The sequence below is a fragment of the Lepisma saccharinum genome, chromosome 6, assembly GCF_977018435.1.
Source record: "Lepisma saccharinum chromosome 6, izLepSacc3.1, whole genome shotgun sequence".
Classification (NCBI taxonomy): Eukaryota; Metazoa; Arthropoda; class Insecta; order Zygentoma; family Lepismatidae; genus Lepisma; species Lepisma saccharinum.
Genome location: NC_139234.1, coordinates 26,152,034 through 26,172,669, shown reverse-complemented (window position 1 = coordinate 26,172,669; position 20,636 = coordinate 26,152,034). Strand labels below are relative to the sequence as shown.

At 38.9% G+C, this 20,636-nt stretch overlaps 1 protein-coding gene across 4 annotated transcripts in view; it reads right to left on the bottom strand.

The window, feature by feature from the left end:
• The window catches only part of Sox102F (transcription factor Sox102F), a 599,620-nt gene that overhangs the window by 11,224 nt on the left and 567,760 nt on the right, over positions 1-20,636 (bottom strand). For 3 of the 4 annotated variants that reach the window (XM_083123658.1, XM_083123659.1, XM_083123660.1), the window contains 5 exons: positions 14,309-14,434; positions 10,469-10,642; positions 9,031-9,346; positions 6,320-6,538; positions 4,168-4,218 (listed from right to left, as the gene is read on the bottom strand). In XM_083123658.1, coding sequence (XP_082979784.1) covers positions 4,168-4,218; positions 6,320-6,538; positions 9,031-9,346; positions 10,469-10,642; positions 14,309-14,434 — 886 coding nt within the window. The remainder of the gene's footprint in view (positions 1-4,167; positions 4,219-6,319; positions 6,539-9,030; positions 9,347-10,468; positions 10,643-14,308; positions 14,435-20,636) is intronic. The other variant, XM_083123661.1, reaches the window with a different exon arrangement.

Here is a 20,636-nt window from a genome sequence, read left to right as displayed (position 1 = left end):
AAAACTATATTTAAAAAATACTTTGCCCACGAGACCGAGATGGATGTTTGTAAATCGAGACAGACCTTCTCACATACGAGAGAATGTCAAGTCTCGTTACATTATCATGCCTACGCAAGTGAAACTTGGATGTATGATTCTCCGAGGCCGCTCATTGGGTGTGGTGCGACTCGGATGACGTAGTGATAACACTGTTGCCGTGTAAGCAAGGAGTCACTGGATCCATGTCCGATGGAGGCACATAGTGGTTCGGACTCCACTTTAGACTGTAGGTCCAGTCCTGGTTAGCCTATCTTGCATAAAGTGGGCTCAGATGCGGTGAAAGCGGCATTGATAAAAATGTATACGTAATGCAAGTCCGCAAATTTAGGGCGAAGTGAAGGGGTGGACTAGAATGCACTTGATAAGTTACTGGACGCCCACCAAGGCGGAAGCAGGGAGAAAGTCTTCCTATGGGCCTCTGGAGGCGAATGGCGTGGGTTGCTGAAGGAATCGGTGGAATTTCTTTAACCTCGGCACTGTCTCCTGTCTTCGGGAGATCTCGTCAGTGTATTGTTCAAGTGTGTCTCAACCAGGATTTGAAAGCAAAAATTTGCCTCGTTTGTAGTTGGAAAACGACGAGTTGAAATGGTAAAATGACTTTTGTGTGCGTGTTCCTTTTGGAGAACCTTCAACAATTGCAAAAATTAATACTTTTTTTTTTACGGGAGGTCTCGCTTAATATACAGATATTGCATGACAGCCAATAGAGCTTATGATAAAAATATAAGTTCTAAAATAATGCATAAAATAATAACGATTAAGAAAACTGTTATTTTCAATGTCTGGTAATCCTTGTTAGTATATTCTGGAGAGTAGATACTCGTAGGTTAGTCTATCATTATGTGTATTATATATTTGGTTGTAAAATACTTTTCTGTGATAAAAACTGAACCTATGGAACAACATAGCTTACAGCCTTCTCCAGACATTATAACAATATTTATTTTAACATTTGTTTGTTAATACAATGAATTTTTCAGGCATACGTTTAATAACATAATAATAATAATACACACGCTTATAAACACTACTTCTTTAACTTTTATGGTCTGCTTATGTGTCCCGACTGTGCCTGATAAAAAGTTGTTGGCTAAAATAATATTCACGTTATTAATAGCACCTAATATATCTGGCTTCAGAACACACTTTGTGACGTAGTCCTAACAAAGTAACAGATGTACTTTGTAATTGAATGAACGAAACATCTTCCTGTTCAAAAAGTCATAAGAACTATCAATCGTGACCGACTGTGCGCTTTTAAACTTCTCACTCAAGTTGTTAAAAAAAATCAACCACACGCGTTCCTTCACGAAACTAGCCCGTAGCTCTCTTCATTCATTCCTAGGCCTCAAATTATGAGACCCGGATGACTGCGTCAGAAAACGATGTATATAATTTGTAGGCGTTACCTTTGAGATAAGGCCCCGATAGGAATAATCTTGCAATCTGATCAAAGAGCTCCTCATTAAAAACGAGCACGAACCTCTAAGGAAGCAGCCTTAAGAGACAAATAGTGTTAAGCAAAGCATTCGGGGCACTTCTTCACAAAGATGACGTCATTTCCGGTTTGGATATCCACGCAAGAGAGAGGAAAAACTATCGCATCGTGTTTTGCCGAGCAAGAACAAAATCGATGATGAATTACAAATGGCAGGTTCTATTTTTCTTTCTTCTAAAAAGGAAGACGTTGGACGTCTGATACTATTTCTTTGACCTGGTTTGTTGTCCAAAACACACCCCCAAGGATGCACCTGTTGGCTGTTACTTTTGTCCCCTGTCTTACAAGCTGGTGGAGAAGCACGAGCCACATTTTTCTTTTTCCCTTTGGTGCAAGGATAGAATTGGCCAACTTCAGCACTATTTCACACCTACTCTCACCCACAACTTTCCGAAAGGGAGGCGAACACCTGTCTTCCTGCAACTGTCATCCTCCACCAAATTGTCATGAAGCTAAAGGCTTCTGTTGGTCTGCTAGGACGTCAGTGTGGATTCAGTGGCAGTGTTGCCAAGTGCGATTCGAAATTTGCGCTCATAGTTATGTAATCCCCGATTGCAAATGCTAACACACAATTCTGAGGAATGTTTGGATTTTGTTTCATCGCATTTTTATCCTTTGTGTATACTAATTCAATACGAAAGCTCTTCCCCGCCTACTCAAAGTATATACAACATTCTTGTTAAGCTGTCCCTACAACATTTGTTCTACTTTTTCTGAACAACATTACTAAATAAATACGTGGCATCACATGACTAAATACAGAAAAAAATTGCATTAGGTACTTCTAAACAATTCTACGAAAACAAACACACAGAGATTAGAATTAAGACAAAATATAGAAAGTGTTCCAATCTGTGAAATGAAGGAATATGCAAAGGTCTTGTCTGAAACTTTTCAAAATTGAATAGATAATTTAATATATTTTGTTACTTTTCACTGACATAGGATAATATATGGCATTACTTGACACCCTGTTCCTTGCACTTTCATTTAAGTTAGAGATAAAAACATGTCCAGAGGTTAATGTGGAAAACTCCAATCATCAAATATGAAATTCAATTTAAAATATTTTTGAAGTAAATATTGAAGTAATTTAATGAATCAGTTATTTCTGAAAGATGCATCTTTACTACCAAAGGAGAATAACAGAGTTTTGACAAGAAAAAAATTACAATCAAATTTATAAGAAAAGCCACGGGACAAGGCTGAGAATATACTCTAAAATTGCACAGTTGGTATCACTGACTACACAGGAAACTTATCATTCCTTCAGCTTTTGACTTCTGAATATAGACAAGTGACAGACGTGGCTTGCAGCACATTAAGTCAGTCAGATAATTTTTGTTTTCTGCGAAAGGGGAAACGAAGAAACGTCATCTTAAATTTGCAATTATGTCGTTATCTCTAACAGGAGTAAGGTGACTTGTGGTCGCAGCTTTTTCAAGTTAGACAAAATGCTGAATGAAGGAGTAAAGGTAAAAAAGGATCATGGGCGGTAAAAAAGACTACTGGGTGGAGGCAGGTGGAAGATTTTAATCATGTACAATTCCCGTGCCGACCCGTTTTGTATGATTATTAATAGCTCAAAGGAGAAACGCAACTTCCTGCGAGCTTCATTCAGAGATTCTAGACCATTTTTCACAGCAGCCACGGGCTGACTAAATCCATTACTAGTTCTTCCTGTTATGCAAGATGGGTTATCTCTTCCACATGTAGGAACAAGATGGGCAATCAAGTTATTTAAATCGGAAAAAGCTAAAAGTTTCCAATGGGGCATATCATATTTCACACCTATATTTCTACAAAACCAAACACGTTTGACGTTGACTGCCATTGCTATAAAACAAAATTGGGAATTTAGTTCAACTTATTTAAAATGCGGTTCATATCCCTTTCTTATCATTCCCTCTTCTGCGCAAAAATGCAGTGGGAAATCTATTTTGCATTATACATGTTGAACACGACGAACACATTTTGCTGTGATACTGTACAAAATTTAATACCATTTGGTATACTCTTGTTAATTTGTCTAATTAGTAAATTAGATGACATTTTCTTTTGGAGAAGATACTTAGGTCGTAATAATATACTCATCAAGTCATCACTTCTACCAGCACAACAAATAGCGTTTGTATCGGTGTATGGAAATTGGTATAATCGAAAGAGGCATTTGCACAGATCTGCCCTTGTGAAGTATAAAATCATATTAATTTTAACAGTTTGATGCACATAATTTCCAACACGCGTGTTTTATTTAGTTAAATTGTCCTTGGGAAGTTTTAACTGTGGAGGACAGGGTGTCCTTTTGTGCGAGAAATTTCCCGAACACAAACATGTCTGACGTGTCCACCTATACTTACGCCACATTGGTTATTGTCAAACAACAAACATTTTGTGATAGTAATAATTATTCTAGGCTTCGGAGAGGATCTTAGGGATACGAAGACCAATTTTACCCCCAAATTATAATACTCTTGAAAAGAACTGATACCATAGGGTAGATTAGCATATATTTATGAAGAGAAAAACTTATCTACAATACTGGCTAAATACAGATGAGAATGCCAATGTTTATGTACTTCCAACTCTATTTTTCCCCTGCAGCAAATTAAGCAAGAAATAATTACCTTTCTCGGGACTGTCTTCCGCCATCTTGTAGCCTGGATCTTGACCCCACACTAAGAGAAAACAATCATAAAAATAGTATTTTTGTTCACCCTTTCTAAGATAAATTACAGGTTACTCTCAAAAACTACAATATTTTATGTGTTTGAAATACTTAAAGACGTATTTTCAAGAACATATTGGGCCTCCCCCATGGCGCAGTGGTAGCGTCATTGCCTTGTAATCAAGGGGTCCTGGGTTCGATACCCGGTGGAGGCACAAGTGGTTCGGATCCCACTTTAAACTGTAGGTCCAGTCCCGATTAGCCTTACTGTGCACAAAGTGGACTTAAAAAACAGCAACTCAAAGAACATATTGAGTATTTGTAGACTGAATATTTGTCAAAAGCATTTACAGAAATTTATGAAACCTGCAGCAGTTTGGCAATCAAGAATGCCCACAGCTCTCGGTTCATAATTCTCTAGGAGTTAGGCGAGTAAGTGCTCCTAAATTATGAACTCATTCTTCTCTTGAAAATGTATCTTCACAATATTACATATACCTTAAAACATGCACATGGTAGAATGTACAAAACTAATCCAACATGATGTTTCCAAGCTAGAATACTTATAGAAAAGATAAACGAAATGCTACACATCAACTTCTCATGGATAATTTGTTACTACAGATAAATAAAACAAATAAAATGAAGTTTTTCAAAATAGTACCGGAAGTTAAGACCTGCCTTGATCTAGCAGATATAATGGGAGTAGGTATACATGGTTTCTCCTTCGAATTTCTTGGGAAAAAGGTTTCGCACATGAGATTAACCCTTTCTTTTCGAAGATATGAGAAGTTTCGGAGCGCAGAAACGTATATTTATGTTATGGCGTTTAGAGTATACTCTGAAACTAAGTTTCTCGCAGAACGGGATTATAAAATTCTATTTTTATGGTAATTTGACGTCATTTCATTACTTTCACGTTACATAAAATGAGACATCCAAGATTTTATAAAAGGCCGAAAACTGAATTGCAACTTCCTCGCCGATTGAAAATTGAAAGGATTGCCGGCCTGTTGTCTAGATACCGGTAAGTGAAAATGAAAACTTCCTTTGTAGCAACATGTTGAAATAGTGTGAATATTGCAGGGGAGAGCTTGGTATTCTGTAACCGATTTAATGCATTAATACAGTTTCAAAATGGTATTTTGGACAGACAACTAAAAATTTCGATTTTCTTTTTATTGCTATTATGGTTATTAACTCACCAGCAGTAATATTTTAAAATCTAATTTTGAAGCTACAATACTGAATGAACTAACCAAGGAGAATTGCGGAACGTGAATTGTTCAGCTTGACTTGAGTTGTTATTGAAATAACATTTAACCCGCAACCTCGGAAAAATCGTGAAAATAACGACGTTCACGTCTAACATTGTCACATAGTAACCAAGGGATCTTGGGTTCGATTCTCAGACTCGTTGGTTACGGATCCCACATAAAAATCCTCATTTGTGTGCAGAAAATGGATTTGGATGTCAATTTTGATGGGAAGTAGTGTGTTCAGCATCACGAAACTCGAAAACCTTAAAACTATTATAGAACTATTTTCAATTTGGAATATATGCTTCCAAATGTTTATTCTGTAAGTTTTCAAAGGACTCAATGTTTGGAAACTCGTCGCATACAATTTTATTAATGATGATAAAAATTAAAGTATGCAACGTCCGTTCTGCTCTAAAAGGCATTCTTAAATGAATGTCTACATAAAAGGGAATAGTAAGATTCATACCCGAAGAAAGCTCTTTGACAATCATAATACCAGAAGCATCAAGAAATATCTATATCAGTATAATTCCATTCGTTAAAAACACGTACGATGCAAGAGAAAACAATGGAAAATAATGATCGACAAATTTCCTGGTCATATTTACGCAGCCCACCGTACAGTGTTATCAAGATGTGTAGAATACATTCAGAATATTTCAAACTGCAATAAGAAAAATATGCTATATTCGATTAATGAATTTGGGGTATGATGTAAATATTAAACTATTATTATGTTTTTATTTCTACACTTTTGTACTTGATGTACGCTGTTATTTTATATTCCTTCTATTGCAAGCACCTGAGGTTTGTTGCTACTGTAGATAATTGCTCAATGTATGTACTCACTTGCACTAATAAAATCCGTTTCTTCTTTCTTGGCATTGAGATTTACATCATCCAAGGACTTGCCCGACGGATGACCAGGTCCCAGTGGCGGACCTGGCATGTACATTTGAAGGGGGAACTGCTTGTCGGTCGTCGACGATGGCATGCCACCTGATAGGACTCCATCCTTCCCTGCCTGACTGCCAGGCATTCCCAGCTTGCCTGCTGTAAAAGATAGGCCTACATATAATTAAACATCTTCAACAATTAGATCCTGAATCTACATAAACGTCCGCAGGATATTTTCCACGGAGGGGCAAGCAAGGTATTTTTTTTCAAGGAGGGGCAACGAGGCACATTTCCCCCCATAATAGTAATGTCCCCTTAAAAAACAACATTGCTTTAGTTTGAAGTTGTTATGTTCTTGCAACACCCTTGCAATAATTAACATATTACTGTGACGAATGAAATTATGCATTTGTTTCTGCAGTTTCAGTATAAAATGGTCTTTCAGTACTGTATCTGAAACTTTAAGTAAATAAATAAAAAATATATAAATTTTTTGATTGACTTTCATTTTCCAGGGGGCTGTTCCCCCCTTCCTTCCGGACGACCAATTTTATCTGCATCTTCCCTGCCAGAACATTACCAACAGCTTCCAGGATGGCGTATTGGTAATTCTGTCGGCTGGTACTCATGGTGTCCTGATTTGATCTCCGGTGGGGGCACATTGCACAGTGATTCACATCCTATTTGAAACTAAGTCCAGTCCCGATTAACCTTATCTGGGTACAAAAGCGGACGGGAGCGAACTCTTGTGTTATCAGCACATCGAAATGATTCAACTTGACCAGGAAAACGTTTAATTATGATTCTGTATAAATCGTAGTTCAGGATTAAAAACATCGCGAAAACAATTTAATTGTCATACACAGCTTGTGCTTACTTTTCTTCTTCTCTGTTCTTTTCTCTAAAAAAATCTCTGAAATCTGTTAAATATATTTCGTTATACCCTGAAATTTTAAGAACTTTTTGTCTGTCCATAATAATATACAATTACTGCCACATTCTTACTTTAAACTGAAAACAAAAACCCCTCAAAATTCTCATACTCCTCAGACATTACGGAAACCAGATATACTTTACTCTGCTGCCCTCTCCCGAGTATTTCTGCAAACTAGTTTTCATAGTTTACTGACAAGACAGTAACATAACTCCCTAGTGGAGAATAACAGGCCGCGATTTGGCGATTTTTTCCCTCCCTCATAACTCCAAGTGGAGTAGGTATATATATATATATATAATTGTTTTTGCATCTATTTAATCAATCCACCATTTATCCTCATCGTTGCGATTAGTATCTGGAGACAGGAAAGCGACGCAAAGTACCAAAATGCACATACAAAACATAACCAACTCCAAAAGAATGTGTGTGTGTGTGCGTGATAAAGAACAAATAAATCTTTATTACAATCATAATCAATGATAAATAATAAAGGCTTCCTTTAATATTGTGCCTTATGAACTGAAATACATTATGACCGAGAAGTTCCCTAACCCATACTTGCATGTAAGTTGCGACTGTGTTGAAAATTGACCGATATTCTTTAATTTTCAACTTTGCATTCGATTTATACTCACATTGGTAGTGACAATTGTTAATGAACAAACTCAACCTGTTGATTACAAGTCCTAGGACGTTCATGACTTTAGGTGTTGAATATTATTATAAAATTTAAGTATGCAGACATGGGCTTAATCGCCATAATTGTTTATATTGTTGTTGATTGATTGAAATAAATATTTTGGGTGCATCAACACTTGGGTTATTTTACACCCGTCACATTATAGTAACTAAAACCAACTAAAAACGCATTACTTTACCTGGTTAAAAGCTGAGGCTGTAAAGAGGCACTCAGCACATATGAAGACAAAAACAGAGGATTATATTGGCCATAGGTCCAGCCGCCAGAGCGTCGTTGACCTGCAACATTGCATGCTGTTACCGAGGTGTTCTACGTGGAAATGAGGTGCCTTCTGAAGACACCATTACATGCCCTTTATAATGTTGTTGTGGATTTTGTTCGCTCGTAAGTATGTTACACGGTAAATATATAAAATATATAGTACTATAATCTAAGGGTATGGGGTAGGGATGGCCAAATCCGGACAAAACGTTATCCGGATATCGGATAATTTTCTATCCGGTTATTCGGATAGTTTTATCGTTTATCCGTTTTTACGGGCTATCCACATATTCTTATATTCGTTATATTTCACTGTACGGAATTTCTAAAAAATTTTCATCAAATCTGTACTATCCGGATATCGAAATTTTCGGATTATCTACATATCCGTCCTTCAGGATTTTCGGATTATCCGTTATCCGGATTTTATGGCCATCCCTAGTACGTGAACTTCTCTGATACACTGTACAATGACAAAAACAACAGAACGATCGGATTCCGTCGAGTTGTACAGTGGGATCCATAAGTATTACCAAGCAAATTATCCATCACTCCCTTTGTTTTATGCAATGAAAGCTTCAAGCACAGACACAAAACAACAAACAACCCGCTTACAATCTCTGAACCGGTATACGTAAAAATACAGTCCTTAAGATGAAGATAAAAACGAACGAAAATAGTCATGGATGCTGAGCAATACTTATAAATCCCACTGTACGAGTAAACAACATTATTACTTTCCCGAAAACTTTGAATTTTACATACCTGTAGGGGGCAGTGGTGACAAATGAGGCGGCAGGCGCGCGTACGGTAGGAACCCATGAGGCATCACAAAGTTTGGCGGCAGCAGCTTCGGAGTGGTCGCGGCGACCGGCTGCTGGCCCTGGTCCCCGAGACCCATCCCCAGCGGCAGGCCCGGGTGACCCGAGACCTGGGTCTTTGGCTTCGACAGGTTGAGCGGCGCGTCGGGGTCGGCGGGGGACGAGGGGGGAGGGGAGGAGGACGACTTCTCGCCGGCCGCTGCGGACATGTGGGCAAGGTGAGCCGTCGCCGATACCCAGCTCGGTACGGGAGGCATCAACTGGAAATAAGAGATCAACAACTATAACTACTAGACCTCATAGTCAGAATACAGCAGGATAGTCTACATGATAGTTACACAATTTACATTATTTTAGTGCAGGGTGTGAAATCATTCAAGACTCGTAGAAGAGAAAGATCTCACTTATATGATATACATATTCATTGTGGTATTACATGTAAAAAGTAAATACTAATTATTTAATTATATACATATCATTAAATATATAAAGGAATTAATTGGTTACTTTTATATATATCAGAGTAGGAAACTAATTTCTTTACCAATTGGTTCAAAATGTCAATAAATTAGAAAATTGTTGAAAACGCTTAATTATCAACAAGTTTTTGCTTAGTTTTTGCTTTCTATTAAAACAAATTAATTTAGATTTCATCCTTGTATCTGTCTTGCATTCTTATTTTACTTTTATGTTCATGCATTGTTGTGGTGTATTGTTAAGTTTCTTGAAAGTGAGATTGTGTGTGTGAGAAAAACAAACACACACAGAGACAGACATTAGACTTCGTTCTTTGTGTGTGCTTTCGACATTATCATTAGTAAAGCATATTTGAAGTCAAAACAAATTGTTTATCTTTGTTGTTATAACAAAAACTCGTCCCTCCCCAGACATTTTTGGTGGGGGTAATATTTAAGATAAGATTGTTGGAAGGGGGCAATCGCCCTGCTCGCCTCAGAATTTCGCACTCTGTTTTAGTACACACACACTTTCTTATTGTCAAGCAAATTGAAACTCTTGGGTCATAGCCAGAATACAGCAGTATTTACACTGAGAGGCAAATTGCAAAATCTGCATTATTTTAGCGAACAGAGGCGGCGCCCAATCTGGGCCATTGTGGGCCTGTCAAAAAATAGTATCACACTTCGTGATAAAAAACAAAGACTATATAGGCAATGATGGATATAATGGAAACCTTTATATATTTTTTGGATAGTGCTATAATAATGTGAATACCAAAATACAGTTTTATTTGCAGATATGGTTCACCTAAATCTTTTCACAACCATCTAGTGCCCCCACCCACGCCAGAAAATCGCCACAACCGATAGCGTACCGAAGCAAAAATGTTATCAAATAGACATGTAGTATTTGAGAATACTTACGCTAGAGGCCAGTGATGTCGCTGCTTTCGTCATCGATGGTTGAGAGAGTGACGGGAGACTAACAGAGCCACCTGGTGGGAGGCCCCGTAACTGGTCCAAGAAGGGAAGCAGCATGAGTGACTGTGGCGGAGGAATGCCAAGACCTTTGGTCCCATACTGTGACGAAATTTGACTCTGAAAGGAAGGCAATATAAAATAAGCGATACAATACGAGGCAACTATTAATTAAAACACACAGAAACGGCTCGTAAGCGATAGTTTGGACTTGGAAAGCAACGAAACTACTTCCTGGCAAGTGCTCGGATTGTGCTTTGTATGCGCTTGTGTATATCAATCAGTAATATATTGAAGTGTGACTCGAAATGTACCTAATGTGCCTAAAGAATGTAGCTTCGCAAATGGAAAAAAAAATTAAGCTGCTTCTATGATAATTAGTCCATTGGAACGCTTTTCACCAAAGAAGTGTTTTTGTGACTACAAGATTCTAGCCAGTAGTAAATTGGTTTCTACGATTCCAGATACATGGGCGCAGCAAGAAATTTTTGTAGGTGGGAGAGCCAGGTCCCTTACAGTTGAAAACTGGATTTACTCGTAATATCAATATCCACTATCATAAACCATTATCATCGTCCTTGGATGAAACCCTTCTACTCGATGCAGAAATTGAATAAATGCTAGTGACTTGCAAAATTATTTTCCGATATATTTTTTATTGGATTTGAAACCATTAAAACACTGCTACTCATTCTCACAATTCTAATAATTTAACCCACGTCAATCAGGGAACATTTCTGAAAGTTAGGGGAAACTTTAATCACGAAATTTAATGTGTGACACTTCTCGGTTAATTCAAGGTTGAAATTTCCAAACCATCTTAATATTTTAAATATGTGGTGGCATGTGGAAACGTCAAGTTCGGACCGGGTTTTTACATTAACACTTGATTTTGGAGTAAACTACATTATCCTTTCGTTATCTTGCTGGATTAGGTAAGTTAAATTTATTTATTTTATCGATTACCAAAACTATGTTTTCTTTTTTTTTTCTCTGCGATAAAATTAACTATGTCAATTTCTATAGGGAGGGGAGTTGACTGACTGGTTCAACCCCCACCAACCGACGCCATTGGTCGGATAATAATCCGGTAAAATCTTCAAACAGTAGAAATCGCATAGCACACTTTATCATGAATATTATCTTTTATAATTTTTTAACAATTATAACTGAAAAGCAGTATGTTTTATTTTAAATAAAGAGTAAAAAAACTATTTCTGTACAATGCAAATGTTGCAGTCAAATGCCTCACTAAAATTTTATTAAGGATTAAGATTTGAAAACAAGTGATTGTGGTACCGATAGTCGTGAACACATATTTGCTGGTTCAGGACGGGAATAGATGGACATTTTGCCGCGATAGTGGACCCGCAGCGATGACGATGCCAGAAAATTAGTTTTTATGCTCGTTCCGTCAAACATTGTTCTACGGACACTGTAAACTTTTGTTCAAGATATGTGCACGTTGTGGCCTCTTGAAGGAACATGACTGCTTACTTGAACGAACATAACAGCTGTCAGTTCGGACTGAAAGTAGCCTCTACGAACGAGTTCAAAGAGGCTACAATCCAAAGACCAAGAGCGAAGCAGGTGATAACCTTTGAAAATAACGACACCTGTTTCATTTTTAAGTTCACATCCCTATTTATTGTCCATACGTGTTCCCATCCATTGTAGCAAACTGCCAAATAAATTCTTCGTGCCAGGTCCCGTGACAAAGACATCGCCCGAGTACAATTAAAAGTCAAAGACCAAAAAGCTCGGGCAAGAAACAATTAGCAGGAAGAACGGAAGATTTATCCTCACTGCGGGGCGACAACAAACACAGAACGGGGGGAGTTGGACTATCCTTGGCACAGCCCTTGCACATTCTCTCGATCCATCAACCGATCTGCCCAATTACTTGCAACGGTTGTCATATTCCTTCTGACAACGGCCATTTCTTACCGTTCCTCTTTTCTTTGTTTCATCTCTCCCCTCTTTTAAATCTTTCCCAACAACGGAGGCACAAAAATAGGGGACAGAAGAATAAAATCACTCATCAATTTGGCTGGTAGGGTACAACGCGCGCGAATGCCAAAACTATAAAAGAAAATAGACCCGCCAGTCGGTTGAAAGACGTTTCCCATAGGTCAAGATAACCTGACTGTGAGCGTAAGACAAAATATCATAACAACACGATCTTCCACCTGGCGTGCAAATGCTTCTAAGACGTTATAATTAGACGTGAACTGAGCACCCAAAATAGCGTGCGGATATTGCACCAATCAATTATTCTTTCCGGTGGTTAGGATTTGTCAGGAAAGAATGAAAGGGTAAAATTGTTATGTGCACTGTTCAAGAAAACTGCTTTGATGGTTTATGGAATCGGTTAACTTCACGATGGCAAATGGGTATTGTTGAAAGGCGTGACTGACATAGGCACACACTTCTCATTTCGTCTAACCACATGTTCCGTTAAATGCCTATGTTCGATAACGAATATGATTGCAGACACTGCACAAAGCATGGCAATAAATAAAGATCTGATTCACAACGTGAGAAAACTGTGCTTTGCTGTATCGAAATTAATGCAATTGTTTTTCAAAACAAATCTTCATAGGAAACTACGAAATTATTCACCAGTCTCCATCCATGCTTCTATGTACAGAAATTGTACTCGAGAATCTTAATTATTTTCAGATTTACAGCATTTCGGAAAAAAAAAAACATGAACAAAAAAAAACAACAAGAAATTATATTCGTAAATTTTCTCGACATGAAACAAAGTTGCATTGAATTATTAGTCTTCTATCAAGTATCTAAGTTATCAATATTTACGGAAACGAAATGTGTTATGCGAAACTTGTGATTAGTATATCGATTAGCCATAACTATGTTCTCATTTTTTAAAAAGACATTCTGAGTTTAGCATTTTACTTGCCATTCTCATTGTTTTACACCATATATTTTTCTTATTTGTAGTTTTTTATTATTTTACGCCATTTTGCCTTTTTAGATTAACTCGTGGCGATAGCGATGAATGATGGAAGGGCACACACATTGGCAGAAAACAAACCGAAATCTATCATCATATTAGCCTAAAATATTGCATTAACACAAGAGTTAATGTTCACTTTGGACCACTGTTTTTCTAGTTTCTTTTTACGTCGCTTTTCTTCAACTTTTGCCTAATCGCCACGATGAGAATGAGTGACAATTAGATAAAATTGATGAAATGACACAAAGAACACGGATGTCCAGGGCGGGACTCGAACCCGGAACTTCGATGGCGAGATCATATAACGGGCTCGGTCACCGTGCCTTGATTAAAATTAATCAACCGAGCTTACTATCACACACAATCAATTCTCAAATCGTAATGAGAGAAGTAGGGAGAGTTTAGACTGATTAATTAGACCATGCATTATTATTGGTAACAAAAGTGAATCACCTGATATGATAAAAAAAATAACCGTGATGATTGGCCCACGTGCTGTTGTCACACATTTACTCAGAATATATTCCTCATACACTTAAGTCTTACGTTACAGGCAAACACAGTGGACAAATTTGATAGAATTAAGATAAATGTGAAATGTCATTTACCTCTATTTGTGCTGCCACACCTTCCAGCACCTCTGATATATCCTATGCACGCTGAAGCGGCTATGTCATTTTCGACTCAAAGATTTCTCGTTTCGATACCCTGGATTTAAATAAATAAATGTATTGTGTTCGTATGTGATGAAGCACTTTTCTTTGTGTCACCAAAGTGAAGAAATAAGGAGCGGAGGTTATTCTTACCTGAAGCTCTTGTATTTTCTGCTGTTGTTGTATAAGATGTTCCTGTTGTCGCTTAAGCTGTTCTTGCTGCAAGCGATGAAGTTCGAACTGCTTCTGCGTTTCCGAAGCCACGTGGTTCGCGTAAATCTGAAAAAAAATGAAGAAATAATAATTTAATCCAACTGAAGTTATATTGATTATAAAGATAGATTTTATATATTCAATAACAATATGTCCAATGGTGACACAATTAAGCCTTGATTCCATATTAAATTTATGGGCATAAAAAGCATCTTAGTTCAGTTCTCCGTCTGAGCAAGACTCTGACATAGGTAAGAAACGTAACGTGTAAAGTGCTTTTAATTTTTAATAAACTGCCTTGGTCAGCAACTTTAGTGTAAAGAATACGTCATTTATCAATGTCTTTGCGAAGTTTAACACATAAATGCTGAAATCGAAACTATGCCTTTAAGAATGAAGAAATTAAGCTCCTTAGCAAGTTTGCTCTTACATGAATCAACTCTCTCGTTTTTTTTCTGTATTTGGCTCTTGCCACCAGGTGGCATAAACATCGGTTAAATTAATTCCAATAGACGACCCATAATTTAATATCAATGATGAACTGTGGTATCCGCATTAAACAATATAAAATACTTGTCAAAAATATTAAGTTCTACATAAAAACAATAGAGTAATGTCAGTTGAACTGCGCCTTGGACAAAAAAGCTGTGTAAAGAAGTGAATTGCTGTTGCTACTACTAAGCGAAAGGGGGTACTATAAAATACCAAAGGGGGTACTATAAAATACCAATAAGTCCAATGATCTCATCACCTAGTTTGAATGTTATGCTCTTCGTGAAATGTTCATGGCGTTTGAATTTATTAACCCCACATGTTTCTGACTGTTGTTATCTGCAGTATTATTTTGTAACCTAACCACTTGAAACTTACCACCAGATGTCTCTAGAACCCTACTGCATAAATGCAAGATGCTTGAATAATATAGGAAGTTTCCCATCTCTGTTATTCTTGCTTATCGTCAAAAGGTAAAAGTTGATCTTGTATCAACCTGACACCACTAATTGATGTGTTAAAAATCTACAAAAAGAAAAGTGTACTAAAGTCGCATATAAAATATTTATTATTTCTGCAGATGGTGGAAACCTATCGTCATTGGGATATCGCTATGACACTACAGAAATTGAATGTGTATAAACGGAGAAGGCTAATTTATATCAACCCGCACTCCAGTTTGAAGATATACAAACTAAGGGTTTTCAAAAATGCTCGGCTGTTCTGTTTATATACCCACTGTCTCCTCATCTCTATGTCATGCACAAAATACAAACATGCGTACAAGAAATTCCGTTTTTTTTTATCGAGCCTTTCAAGGTGAGAAAAGCATTCTTGGGGGCGGGGAGATCTTAAATTAGACTTCTCAGTGTTTACATTGAGGACAATTAAAATCTCAACAAGCATCCACATGCTTTAGTCAAACAACCACATCTTTTTTTCTGTTGTTTTTCCCTCAAAATGCATTAACTTTTAACTCTTCCGTACGTACGAAAGTGACACACACACAAACACACGCATCCATTACGTATTTCATACGCGCACTCGTATCTTTCCACCAAACACCCTCGGCAGCTAAATATAATATTTCCATCTAATTTTACTCACCCTTCCTCCTCTCCTACACTCGTAGCAAGAATTCAGAGTACAATGACACGTAAGCTTAAAAGATGCCTTAGCTTGTACTCCATGACAGCCTTGCACTCATACTTCATAGCAACTTCTCAGTCTCAACGGAAGATCGAAAGTGACACGAGAAATTACAAGGAATTCCGAAAAGAAAGCAAAAAAAAGTTCTCACTGTCACTTTCCGGATGCGCATTTTTAGCACCGGTCCCCCTTAATAGTTTGACATCGTTCTTAATACCCAGCGAACAATGAGGCATTAATGAAGAGGAAAGAGGCCCTCGCGTTCCAGCCAAATATTCTTCCCCTCCTTCCAAGTGCCAACAATGAAGCAGCAATGAGCCGGATGTGGGGCAAATAGTTCGGAAAGCTGCCGTTAAACGCTCAGTGAGCTCCGTAACAGAATGTTCCATCTTCATCCAATGACTCTGCTCGAGTGTAGTGGAGGACCGGAAATGTGAGATATCTTTCTATTGTGATTGTTACCTAGCTAATCTCCGGACCCTACATCAACGAAGAATGAAAGAAGAAGAAGCAAAAAGGAGTTTCGTATTCAGTCTGTGGACGATCAACTCTGTAACGGTTAATTTACTTTCGAGTGCTACACTCATAATATGCAGCCAACATCAAACAAGGGTATGGATTCGCCTAGCGACCGTTGGGGGTAAAAGCACAAAAAAGGTTTATTGTATTGTGTTTGCTTTATTTTACGTCGCTATTCCGCCACATTAGGATAATTGCCGCGATGAGGATGAACAGTTGAAATTGATGAAGCGGCGCTCACAAAGGAACATCCATGCCTAGCCCAGGATTCGAACCCGGATTTGTTGGTGCTCCTAAGTCTGTACACCAAGCGCTCAGCCATCGAGGCGACAATATATTATTATTATTATTAATAAATATTTACAGTGAGCTGAATATAGAACTGTGTTACACGTTAAAAAATACAACACTGATGGATTATACACTTGAATGCTAATATAATACACAATAAGCCAACAAGAGATGAGCTTTAAAATATTAATTGTAATTATATAATGAACACTTACTGATTATTTGGTAAAATTATTTAAATGTCTACCACGTTTCCTCTTTCCTTTTACATTAATGCGTATTACAAGACCAGAGAAACATTAAAAAATGAAACTAATTGTTTTTGTGTACATATTATTGTGCTGGCCGAAGCTTAAGCAATTGCCATATATATACAGGGTGTTTCTAAAGGTCGTTTACAACGCTTGGGAGGTGATTCCTCACACGAAAACAAGCAAAAAGTCTAAGTTCCATTTTTACGACTGAGGCTTCGTTTCCGAGATAGGAGCCTCGCAAAAGGTGACAAAGTGAACGTCACACCTGACTTGGACGAATACTATAACAGATAGAGAGGCGGTTCCAAGGGAATCATAAAGGAATCGTATGTGCTCAGTCCGGAAGTCACTATGAAAAGTTCACTGCACGCATGCGCAATGGAGTCCTCAAAGGAATTGGGGATTTCCAGCAAGAACAATACATGGAAAGGGTATGTAACGCAGCAAGAAGGACCGTGACAATGAGAAATGCGTTAAAGACAACACATCCCGACCTCAAACATCAAAACATGAGCACCGAACATAAAATCCGAAAAGTTGAGCACGGTTGCATACCCCAGTTACACGCGAGGAATGAACGAATCATGTCATGTGGCATACGAGAGACACATTACTCCACCAGGAGGAGGGAAAGAAAAACACATTATCAGGTGATTGCGACAACGTGTATTTTTACACGCGACAACTACGTAATATCCCCCCCCACACAAACACAACAAACAACAAATGCTACAATATCTTACGCACAGACAGTCCGTGTCACTGTACACCAACTGAAGATGTCACTTTCACCACACAAAGGGGGTGGGGAGCAATACCAAGAGTGTTCTCACTGAGATTTGCCGAGGGCAATAATCACAGACGGTTTTCAAAATGTCTGCCATTCACTTCTACGCAGAGATGACAGCGACATTTCAAGGATTGTCGAGTACGAGCAAACAAGCCAGATGTATCTGCTACCGTCGCGGCGGCGACGTTGATGCGACAACGAGGTCCTCAGCTGATGTGACAGGTGTGTCGTATACGAGGGTTTTCATTTCTCCCCAGAAGAAAAAATCGAGAGGGTTGAGATCTGGCGACCTCGGTGGCCAAGGCACAGGCTCATCCCTACCAATGAACCTATTGCGAAACACGTCATGCAGGAAATGTCGTACATTACAATCGATACGAGCTGGTGCACCATCGTGTTGGTACCACATTTCTTGCCGCAGTGCCAAAGGTACGGTCTCCAACAGTTCAGGCAGAACGTCACTAAGAAATGCATGATACGTGCGACCATTCAGGCGAACAGGGAGAATGTATGGTCCAATTAAATGATCATGTACTATCCCGCACAACACATTCACTGAAAACCTGTGCTGGTGATGGGCCACAAAAAGTGCATGTGGGTTGTCAAAGTCCCATACATGACTGTTTCTACTATTGAAGACATCAATCCTGGTGAAAATGGCTTCATCTGTCCACAATACGTTTGCCCCGAAGTGAGGGTTTGTGTCCAGCTGATGCAACAACCATTGGCAAAACTCCATACGAGGGCGAAAGTCACGAGGTAACAGTTCTTGTACTTTCTGCAGTTGAAAAGGGTGCATTCCTTCCTCTGACAACACTCGCCAAACATTCACATGAGACGTGTTTCGTGCCCGAGCGAGCACGCGCGTACTAGTTCCAGGATGTTCTGCGACCGCTGTTAACACATCTTCTGCAAACTAATGTGTGCGTACACTTCGGGGTCTTCCAACTTCTTGCCGCGGTGGTAACACTGACCCTGTTTCACGCAGTCGATTGTCCACTACCTGAAAGAAGGTGTGAGACGGTAAAGGTCTATGTGGAAAGCGTTCTCCATAAAGACGCCTTGCCTTACGGCTATTACCACGTGCCTCCCCATACATGAGATGCATGTCTGCTAGCTGCTGGGTCGTATACGCAGCCATCTGTGTAATAGGGAGCTGGAACTGCAAAGTATTGTTTTTGTTTAACACTGGCACACTGCACAAATTGGCCGTATCACCGTACGAACACCACAGACCAATTGTTGCGATACTTGACTTGTCCACTCCACCACGTCAACTTCTTTCAATACAACATACTAGTACTCTTCAATGCGTATGACAACCTAGAGCGAACTGCTGATCATATCCCAGCACCTGCAAACGACTGGAACGACTGCCGGAGAGAACCAACCCTTCGAGCTCCTCTCGCGGGAACAGCAGTCATGAAGGTCAAACGTAGACTACGAGAGCCAGACTTGCCTGTGCAGCGCTTCCAAAACTGGTCTCTTTTACGTCACAATGATCGCGTGCGAACACTTTTGGTATTGCTCCCCACCCCCTTTGTGTGGTGAAAATGACATCTTCAGTTGGTGTACAGTGACACGCACTGTCTGTGCATAAGACATTGTAGCATTTGTTGTTTGTTGTGTGTGTGTGTCGGGGGGGGGGATATTACGTAGTTGTCGCGTGTAAAAATACACGTTGTCGCAATCACCTGATAATGTGTTTTTCTTTCCCTCCTCCTGGTGGAGTAATGTGTCTCTCGTATGCCACATGACATGATTCGTTCATTCCTCGCGTGTAACTGGGGTATACAACCGTGCTCAACTTTTCGGATTTTGTGTTCGGTGCTCATGTTTTGATGTTTGAGGTCGGGATGTGTTGTCTTTAACGCATTTCTCATTGTCACGGTCCTTCTTGCTGCGTTACATACCCTTTCCATGTATTGTTCTTGCTGGAAATCCCCAATTCCTTTGAGGACTCCATTGCGCATGCGTGCAGTGAACTTTTCATAGTGACTTCCGGACTGAGCACATACGATTCCTTTATGATTCCCTTGGAACCGCCTCTCTATCTGTTATAGTATTCGTCCCAGTTAGGTGTGACGATCACTTTGTCACCTTTTGCGAGGCTCCTATCTCGGAAACGAAGCCTCAGTCGTAAAAATGGAACTTAGACTTTTTGCTTGTTTTCGTGTGAGGAATCACCTCCCAAGCGTTGTAAACGACCTTTAGAAACACCCTGTATATGACATGGGAGTACATAATAATTCATAATATGCAAAAACTGTTATGTTGTGTATCATTTTTATCTAAAAACATTAGCAACTGCATTAAATATATATATTACTAAAAATTTAGAATAGAATTGTTACTTTCTAAAAGACTGACAGGTCCTGAAGAAATGTTGATTTAAGAAATAGCATGTAGATACATAATGTAATTTAACATGGGTAAAAATTCGACGCAAAGGGAGACGCAGCAATGATTGGAAGGCTTATAACATGGCTGCTCTAATGATATGTTACTTCTGAACATCATTTATACTCGCGCGTTGTTTGCAAGCTCTTCCGGAGTCATTCCTGATTCAGTCTCGAATTTACCTGGAAAACCGCATTGCCCCCTCACCTGTAGGCCACCAATTACGCGACTGACGCAGGTGGGTTGCAGATGCGAAAGGAGAACAATTGTTTCCAGTCCCTCTTCGTGGCGCTGCGATCGCTATCGTATTGCAATTCCAGGGGATTTGCATTTCACTTGCAAAAGTTGCACAAGCCAGACCTCTCGATGCATG